The sequence below is a fragment of the Bison bison genome, unplaced genomic scaffold (assembly GCF_000754665.1).
Source record: "Bison bison bison isolate TAMUID 2011002044 unplaced genomic scaffold, Bison_UMD1.0 scf7180017864163, whole genome shotgun sequence".
Classification (NCBI taxonomy): domain Eukaryota; kingdom Metazoa; phylum Chordata; class Mammalia; order Artiodactyla; family Bovidae; genus Bison; species Bison bison.
The window spans coordinates 8698237-8708287 of record NW_011494735.1 but is presented as its reverse complement, the minus strand read 5'-3'; the positions used below and the strand labels follow the sequence as shown (position 1 = coordinate 8708287).

The following is a 10051-nucleotide window of genomic DNA, read 5'->3' as shown; positions in this document are numbered from 1 at the left end:
TTAATGAAAGGTTATTTTTGGCTGTAGTGTGTGGCATGTGGGATCTTAGTTGGGATTCCCAACCAGGGATTGAATGCTCGTCCCTAGTCATGGAAACGCAGTCTTACCCACTGGACGTCCAGGGAAGTACCATGTATTATAATTATTTTCTTTTTTTTTCTCAATTGAGGTGTAGTTGATTTACTGTGTTTCAGGTGTACAGCAAAGTGGTTCTGTTTCAGATAGATTCTTTTTCAGGTTCTTTTCCATTATAAGTTGTAGAAGATACTGAATATGGTTCCCTCTACTATACAGTAGGTCCTTGGTGTTTATCTTTAGTATTTATTAGTGTGTTTCTGTTAATCCAAAATACCTAGTTTATCCCTCCCCCTCTTATTGTATACTTTTTAGGGTATGCTTTGAAGAGTCTTTGGATAGTTCATAGTGAATAATGAATGCTGGAAGACTCATTTTCTGCTTCAGCCATGACCTGTAGCTGGCTAATTGTGGACTGGAAAGAGCAGGTCAGGCAGAGAGACTTGAGAGACATGTTTTAAATAGGAAATAGTCACTGAAGCTCCTGAAAAGTTACTTTAATCTACAGCTTTTTCCTTCCCTAATCATTGACACCAAAAATAAGATTGCTCTGGGACTTGACACTGGTAGATAGAATGCTCCCCAAGGGACTTGAGGTTTGTTTCCAAAGCTGGGCAGTGACCACGCTGGCCTCCCAACACTGACCCGTCAGACCTCGCCAGGACAGGACTGGAATCGAAAAGTTCCTGAGATGACTTACAGTCAGCACAGCTCTCTCTGGGTCTCCAGTCAAGGAACTTGAGACCTGAATGGATTTGATGCCCTTAAAGTTCTTTCCTCGCTGGTGGGGGTGTGTTCATCACACTAGCTCACAGTGCCTGGTGGGAGCAAATGCCTACTCGGATAGCCTGCAGCTGCGAGGATGGGGTGATGTATCTGGCTGGAAAAGAGGTACTTTTTAAAGGCTGTATTTAGGGGGTTATTAAATCATCCGATCTTCTATCTTGAAGGTTATTAGGACCCTCTTCTTTTTTTGAGTTTATTTCCCAGGCTTGAATCTGATTATGCAGCCTTTCTTTAAGTTTTCAAACACCCACACAGGAATGGTGGGGGCCTATTCAGTTTAGTGGAAACAGCATAGTGGACCTGCGTTAAAATCGAGCCTGGTCTCTTAACCAGTTGGGTTGTCCCTGGCAAGAAACTTGACCCCTGTTAACCTCAGTGTCTCTGTAACATGGGGATGCTGACGAAGATTAAATGAGGACCCCGGGTGGAAGTGCCTGGAGTTACTGAGGATGGGTGGGCTTTGGGATCAGGTTTTTCAGGTAAGTGCCAACACTTATACAGAGCAGTTTTTATTGGTATATTAGTTTATGTCTTAGAACTTGATCTCATCTAGAAACGAAAGTAAAAATGCCTGCTTGGTTAGGTTTTTGGGAGAAGCAAATGCCGTGTAAGTCAGGTGCCTGGCATGCCTGGCTTCAGGGGCCACAGTACTCTGGAGTGTGGCCATCGGTGATCGACATCAGCTGTCACACGATGTCATACACTGGTTGAGCTCTTTAGACAAAACAGTTAGTGAAATTTTCACAGTCAAGAGAGGATTTCACTAAAATCTTCCCCTCCAGAGTGTGGGGAGAGACTGGAGGGATGGGGGTTGAGAGTGGGTGGGTCCAGGAAGTCTGGCTACTTGTATCTTCCTTTGGAAGATGAAATTACCTTCTGGCAGTTGTGTTGAATTTGACAGGTCAGTGATTAGTGCCAGTTTAACACTTATTAACTACCATTTGCTGATAAAGACTGTAAAGCTATAAAAATCGTAAAGTTCATAAGGGGTGTGTGTGTGTGTGTGTGTGTGAAGGTAAAGCGCTCCATAGTTATTGTTTTGTGGCATGTGAAAAGAATCCTGGCTTTTCTGCATTTTTTCCTATGATTGCTCATGGATGGTTTGGCTTATTTTCCTTCTAGGATGTGGAGAAAGAGAAGGAAACCCACAATTACCTCAGCAAAGAGGAAATCAAAGAGAAAGTTCATAAATACAACTTAGCAGTCACAGACAAGTTGAAGATGACCTTGGTGAGCACCCATGCTAATAATACTGTTTAGCTTGACAATGTCAAAGGACAACTATAAGTTGTTGGTACCACAGTCTGTATGTTTAAAAATGTCTGAATCACGCTTGCAGAAATTTAAAGATTAAGGTACATAGGACCGGAAAACCCGATATTTCTGCATCTTTCAAATGAAAGCTGTATTTTGAAGTAGCTTTATCTCAAAATCAGTCAACACTTCATAACATTTTATTTTGAAAGATGTTATGACCTCCAAAGGGTTCTTAGCATTGAGTGTAATCCTTGCCTGTTTAACACAGGGGCGGTAACTCAGATTCTAACAAGGCCTTAGATAAGTTTTACCTTACGCAAATAAATCTGGAAGTGTCAGGAAAAGGATTTTGTCACCATGGATTGGGATATAATTGAGCTTGGAGTTTTCTCAGCTGGTTGTGGGTGTAAGACGGAACGTGTATTAATAATACTCAGCTTCCTACACTGTTGTTTCAACTTTGTGTTTTCTGCAACTTTGTGCTGGAGCTGTTTGAAGCTCAGTGGGGAGCGAGGATGTAGGAGGGAGAAGCCCAGGCTTGGTGACACAGGAAGGGGAGCCCACAGCAGAGCCCGCTGCGGGTTCCTCTGGCTGGTCTGGCCCGCCACCTGGTGACCTTCCTCGAAGCACCTGCCACCCCTCAGTGCCAGTGTCCAGGGGCTTGAAGCCCTGCCTGGCCGTCTAGTGACCCTGAACTGACAGAGCTCAGATAGGACGACCTGGTTAGAACAGGTCCCACTGAATTCTGTGACCCTTGGGGAGGAGCTTTTAAAAGTATAAACCTTGTGAGAAAGGATCCCTATCTGGTGGGATTCTGCCCAAAAAGGGAGGCAGCAGATAATATTCCTCTTTATTCCACCAGTCTTACATCTCCTTTTTCAAACATGGTTTTTATCAAAGCAGAACATTCCTCCTCGGAGATTAAAACAGATGCAAATTTCCATGTCATTTCAAAGATTAAAAAGAAAAAGTGAAATGTTGTATAATACTTTCCACAAGAATAATGAGTGAATTAGTATTATAAATTGATCTTACGGAAAGGAAGAAAAATAATGGCCCATAAAGGAGATTTTTCATGTTCTGTGTTAACTGTCATTTATATATAACTTAACCTGAAGGCTCATTTAAATCATTACAATATTTGTTTTTTTTCTGAATATACTAGAAGTTAAAAGTGAAGACCAGACCATTATAACTATTTGTAGCAACTAAAATATTCTACCACCAATTAAGACAAGTGAAGGTGATTTCCCCTGGTCCAGTGGTTAGGACTCCACGTTTCTACTGCAGGAGCCCCTGGTTAGGGTATTAGGACCCTGCATGCTGCGTGGCCTAGCCAAACAAAAAAACAAAAGAAAACACAAGTGTTTGTATCATAATGTCTGTGGTTTACATTGTAACTTGAATTTGTTTTAAAAATATTTCTGCTTGAGGTGTCTGAAGTGCCTCATTGTATATCCCATGCTAGCGGGGAATCCTACGCTATATAAAATAGTTTACACAAAATTGGTAATAGCTGGCACATAGGCTAGCCACTAGGAATGAAAATAGCTTGTTTGCTTCCTGTCTGCTGCTTGTTATTTGACTGTTTCAGAGTCCTAATTGTGACTTTCCTTTTTTGTGTAATAGCTGGTCATCAGTTGGAGATGTTGTTTCCTTTGAGCAGTTAGCCTGCACATGGCCCCAAGCTTTAACAAGCCTTGTGGTTTGGCCAGCATCTGTGCCAGGGGATGGGAGGCTCACCCGTGGGCCCCGACCTTTCACATGCAGCTTCGCAGGCTTTGGTCCCCACATCTGCCCTGCAGACCTTGCCTGAGAAGCACTTTCCTGGAGTGTGTTAACCTTTCCGAGGTCATCTCCTGAGGGGCCCTCTTGAATGAGCCTCTGCCACAAAGCCATAAAAGAAGCGAACAAGAGAGGGAGTGTTTCACCTTCCTTTTCTGTTGTTGTTTTGATACGCTCCTTCCCTAAAATGCCCAGCTCATGTGTGTGTTCCTCTTCCTGCCTCAGAATTCAAATGGGATTTACACTGGCTTCATTAAAGTACAGATGGAACTCTGCAAACCTTCACAGACTGCTGGAAAACCCGCTCCCAGTAGCAATGGCTGTATGAACACCCTTCACATCAGCAGCACAAACACGGTTGGCGAAGTGATTGAGGCCCTGCTTAAGAAGTTTCTTGTGACCGAGAGCCCTACCAAGTTTGCACTTTATAAGCGGTGTCACAGGGAAGATCAAGGTACCATGCTTAAAATGAAAATGGTTCCTGCTTTTGTTTCTGTCTTTTGACTTCATTTGTGGAAGACTGGTGGATGTACCTGTATCAGTTATGTCAGAGCCCAGGGACATATTCTGGAATAAATGGTGAATGCATCCTGGTTGTCCGAGTTTTTCAGGTGGACAGCTCTCGGTCTGAGAGCCCAGAGGTATCTGTATGTGAAGTATGTGATGGGTATTTATGGAGGATTTATGGGATAGCCTCCCTCCTCTTTGCCCCCACTGCCCCACCCAGCACAAAGAATGCCTTTGGGCTTAAGTTTTCAGTAGCACATTGATGTTGGATGTGATTGGTGAACTTGCAGGCTTCTGTCAATGGCACAGTCCTAGGCCCTCCTTTTCCCTTAGCCTGTCTCATGCTAGGTGTGACCCTGCCCACCCCACCTCTACCCCTCCAGGGGCATATGCAGTAGATGAATAACATTTTGATCTGAGGTCTACCTGTCTGAACTTAATACCCACTATCAGTGGATTAAACAGAATCTTAAATTACTGCATGAAACTGAATAAGATATTCCAGATCAGGTCATCGCTGAACAGAAATGGATACCGATGGTGGACAGCAGGGATTTAGTGATTCACTAAGTACTGATTTGAAAATGGTGTATATATGTGAACATTTGTGCTTTCCCTAGTTTTTCTGAGTTGAGCCTATAGCAGCTGTGGCAGAAAATCCACTCACCTTGGCATGATGGGAAAGTCCCTTGGTTGCCTAGGGATAAAACCCCAGTAGATGCTGAGTATGCTCACGCTTCTTCAACACATACTGTGGGCTGAGCCTGCAGAATACAGGGATGAATAGGCCGAGGTTCCCATCCTTCAGAGGCCACAGGCACTCAGCAGTGGGGGGAAGTTTACATCTCCAGGGGAGATGTGTATATAATGTATAACGCAGTGGTATCTGGAAGTTTGTCTTGCCACCGTCTTTGCCTGCCCCACCTGATCTTTAGCTGCATAATCTAACAGTAATAGCATCCTACTGATGTATTACCCACATGGCAAATCTTTCAACCCTACAAGGCAGAGAGACAGAGAGAGAGAGAGAGAGAGAATGCAGAGCGAGAGAGAGAGAGAGAGAATGCAGAGCTTGCGTTCAGACAGACTGCTTTGTTTGTGCCTGCTGATTCTAAATTAATCTGTAGGAAGATTTGCTTCTAGAGTTCTGATTTCATGTTCTTGGGAAGGTATAATTTTATTGTTGCAGGGATTACAGATCCTTTTTTAAGTTTATCTTGCTTTCTAAAAGGAGGAACGGGATTAATTATAAGCCCATTTTGAGAGTGCTACTCATTTAAATCCATTCTCAAGAATTATTTCCTTTTTAAAATCAAGGCCCAGTTTACATTATGCAGATAGAATGGAAATAGTATAGAACTCATTCCACTGTGGGCTATTTATTGGTGACAAGATGAGGGGTGGTGCCCAGGTGGCTGAGGTAATCACACTGTTGCGTTGATCTGGGGATGGGGGGATGGGGAGGGCAATGATGTCGTGCTGTGTTTGTGACATGCCTCTCGTTCTCACCAGTCTACGCCTGCAAGCTCTCGGACCGGGAACATCCACTCTACCTGCGTTTGGTAGCAGGTCCCAGAACAGACACACTCAGTTTTGTTCTGCGCGAACATGAAATTGGAGAGGTAAGTGATTGTTCATTCTTGCTTTAAACTCTGCAGACCAGCTGGTCCTGTTTTATCGCTCTGGTCTAGTGACTCTACCACTGACTGCGGAGGAGGAGGGGTGGGGAGGAGAGAGGGAATGTGTGTGTCTGTGTGTGTCTGCCTGTCATGGGAGGAGAGGTGGTCCTGTGGAGGCAGGGTGTTTTTGAATTGTCAGAAATGAACCCAGAGTTAGTCTACAATATAATTTTCTTGTAACACTCATTATTTTGGTCTGTAATTTTCAGAGGTGGAAGGATATACACTTTTTTTAAAATTTGATCACCACCCAGTCTCATTTTCACCCTTTCTACCTCCAAATTACTCTAATCCAGCTGAGCTTTGAAAGTCGACACTCTCCATATGTTTGCTGGTAATCAAAGTCTCCAGGCTCCTTTGCTCTAAAGGGAATAAAGGGAAACACAGTCTCTTTACTATGAAAGCCATTTAACTTTCTAGACTCTCTCTTTCCTCTTTGCCCAGATGATTTAAGAATTCATGTCTATACGTGCATTATTTGCCATTTTCTCTCCAAGAAGGCTTGTATTTAGATCAGTTCAGTTGAGGGAAAAGGCACTTTAGACTGTCCTTCTAGATCAAGTGTCAGTTGAGTAAACCTCTCAAGCTCTGGGTCTCAGCCTTTTGTCTAGAATCGGAAATGGCATGAATTGTCTGTGTAGAACATTTTGTGATGCAGTGAGAATAGTTCTAGGTTAAAAGTTAAAAAACCAAGACTCTGCTTCCTGCCATTCCTTTTACCAGATTAGGAGCACAACCTTTGGTAAGTCTACTCTTTTCAGTCCTCAGTTTTAAAATCTGTAAAATGGGACTTGAAAAGGTGGTTTTGAGTCACAAATTAGAAATGTATGTAAACATGCTTGGTAAAGAGTATGTTTATATGTCACTGTAAATTGGAACTTTATTTAGGGGAGTTTTAGGAAGACAGTGATTTGGGACATTTTGGAAGTTTCTTTTGATCTTTATCTTAAAATCCACTCTCAGTTTGAAGAGATAGCTTGGTTACAAAAGTCTAAAATTTGAGGTTTTGGTTGGCACACGATAGTCTACCCTCTGCAAACCCAAGTCAGACATATCAGCACAGTCTTGCCAGCACCTTCCCTTTCTTGGTGCTGCTTTCTGAGTGTTGCACGTAGTTTAGTTAGTGTAATTGGAGCTGCATTGTCTGGGAGGGAATTATGTTGGCTTGTTTTGAAATTCACTTTACATTGTGTTCTAATGTTCCAGATTGCTTTTCTGACCTTTCTATGGTATGCTTGTGTCTCAAGTTTTCGAGGTTAACTGAATTGAGAGAAGAAACTTTCCATAGCTGTCAGAGAGTGGGAGGGAGATGCTATTTTATAACGTCTTTATTTTGGAGAACTTATGTGAAAAATAAATTGTTAATTTTCAAATTAACAGAGTATTCTAATGTAGACATTTCTGTTCTCCTGCTTCACTTCTCATTTTCTTTAGTAACTAGCTCAATCAATCTCCAAGAGCCAATCTCCTTCAATCATCTATCCGCTTGGTGGTTTTATTCTGTCTCCTCTCTCTGCACTTGTAATAGGTTATCCTGTTTTTCCCTACCCCACATGCCCCGGGAGTCCCCCATCAGACATTGCTCTTGGCCGAGATAGTGGTGCTCAGCCCAGGACTGAGGGCCTCCTTTTGGGAGGGGAGGACATGTAGTTTGGAAAGAAACCTCCCAGGTCATGCCACATACCCTTCTTGATGTTTACTGCTTAAAAAAAATTTTTTCTTTTTTTTTATTTTAAGAAAAATGCCATGAACATTTTGTGCCTGCCAAGTACCAGGTGCTATTAGGGAATATGAAGTCAGAAGCTCAAGGGCCAAAGACAAAGCCCACATAGTTGGAAGTATAACAGATGCAGTACAGACAAGAGAAATACTAAGCAAATAATTATAATACTATTTAGATCCTTTGTGATCAGGCCGTGATCAGGGCTTCCAGTGTTCAGTGAAAGTTTCTAAAAGACATAATCCTGACTGAGAGAGAAGGGAAGGAAATCATGGAAGGCTTCTTAGAGACAGTGGCATTGAATCTGGGACTTGAAGGTTCAGGAGTTTGCCAGGCAGAGTGGAGGAGGGGAGAGCATGTGCAAAGCCACACAGGATAATGAGTGAGGGGCACAGGGACAGAGATGGGACTGGAGAGGGGAGGGTCTTTCAGACGTAGCAGAAACAACCACGGGAAGCCATTGGATGATTCCAGACGTGGAGGGTCACGCCTAGACTGGCATTCTAGAGAGAGTGTTCAGGCTGGTTGTTTGGGGGAATAGATTAGGGAATGGAAAAGTGGAGCTAGGAGGCTATCCCAGGGTTGGAGGGGAGGGTGGTGGTGGATAGGAGGGAGTGAGATTGACAGTGGGAACTGGGGAAGAAGGCAGTGACAACAAGGACCCCACGGAGAGGGAGGGTGGAAGGGAGGGTGGAGTTGCGTTTCATGCTTCTGTGGGTTAGTGTCTGATGGAGATAGGTGTTGGCTCTTAGAGCCCTTTTGGAGGCCCTGGGAGGAGGGGAGCAGTGGGCAGTGGGAGTGAGCTGAGGTGGGGATGTAGGGCTGGTCAGGAGGCTCAGCACTCATCCACCAGGACTTCTGAGAAGGCCTGGCAGCGTTGGGCAGTGTGAGTCAGGAGGGGAAGGCAATCACAGCCCCATGTGCTCCCCGCCCTCCTCGTTCCTAAGTCTTGAATTAATAAACACCTGGCATTTTTCATTTTTGTGTTCCCTCACAGTGGGAAGCCTTCAGCCTGCCAGAGCTGCAGAATTTCTTGAGGATCTTGGACAAGGAAGAAGACGAGCAGCTACAGAACCTGAAGGAGCGCTACGCGGCCTACAGACACAAGCTGGAAGAAGCCCTCAGCCAGGCATGGAAACCGGGGTAAAGTGTGGGGCTCTCTGCCCCTCAGGGACGGCACGGGACCTGCGTGTGCACCGGCGGCCAGGGTCTCTCTTGTCGGAGGGCGGTTTTCTTGCCCTATGATGCTAGGGCCTTTCCTCTTTACAAATCTCTAGATCTAGTTACCCCAAACTGGTCACGCAGCATCCTGCAGCTTGGGCATCCTCTGTCAGGGATTCTGCAAGCTTGTTCTGTTAACGGCACCACGGTGTTACCTCTTGGCAAGCTGTGAACCTGTGGTCTCATCTGGAGCATTCTAGAGTGCTTTGAAGCATGGACTTTGAGGTTTTTTATTTTTCCTTATTTTCTTTTAGTTAAGTATATGATGATGTTAAGCTTAAGGTTGTGCAAATGATTTTTTTAAAGCTTAACAAGGACTCTGAATACTTGTCTTATGTTGAAACTACCTGTCTGTTACTGGGTTTTTTGTTTTGTTTTTAACGTCAGAGGAAACAATTCATGTGAATTGAAGGGCACAGGAAGCTAGGGACGCTGAGGAGTTGGTGAAGGATTTTGGAGGAGTCTGACAGAAAAGAGGAAGTATGGAAGAAGGTGGAGGGTGGAGGTGGGGAGTCCTGACGGAAGGTGGTTTGGGTAAGTGGATGGTGGAGAAGGAGGTGAACTTGCTTGTTTAAGGGGTTAAAAGGTTTCAGTTTAGAGACATTAAGTCCATGGTCATATTGCTTGATTTCCTGGTGAGTAAAATGTGGGAACGGAAACCAAAGAAAGTAGGAGCTAGAGCCAGAGGAGGAACTGACGGCGGCGGACCGGGGAAGCCAGGAGGAGCCGCCATCTTGGTGAGCTAGCGCCCTCCCGGAGCGGAAGGTCTGATTGGTGCAACTTCTCTGCGCTGTCTGGGCCGTGAGCATCAGCTATGACGCCAGTGAAGTTACAGTTTCACCTGAGGTTGTTTTTCAAAGTGGAAAAGGAGTTTCGGGAGGAGGCAGTGTAGCCCCCAATCCCCTTCCCCCCTCCCCGCCCCCACCACTGGGACTTGTCGAGTGATTTGCAGAGTGAGGAGCTCTCAGCACTCTTTTTTGACAATCATGCCCTCCTTTCCCTTTAGTCTTCCCCTCCCTTC

The 10051-nt window shown here is 44.6% G+C and overlaps 1 protein-coding gene across 1 annotated transcript; it reads left to right on the top strand.

The window, feature by feature from the left end:
* Nucleotides 1-256: 256 nt before the first annotated feature.
* On the top strand, nt 257-10045 carry RASSF3 (Ras association (RalGDS/AF-6) domain family member 3). The gene is made up of 4 exons (XM_010841584.1): nt 257-2091; nt 4129-4357; nt 5923-6032; nt 8807-10045. The coding sequence occupies exons 1-4, from the start codon at nt 2083-2085 to the stop codon at nt 8954-8956; spliced, it is 498 nt and encodes a 165-aa protein (XP_010839886.1). The 5' UTR covers nt 257-2082; the 3' UTR covers nt 8957-10045.
* Nucleotides 10046-10051: the final 6 nt, after the last annotated feature.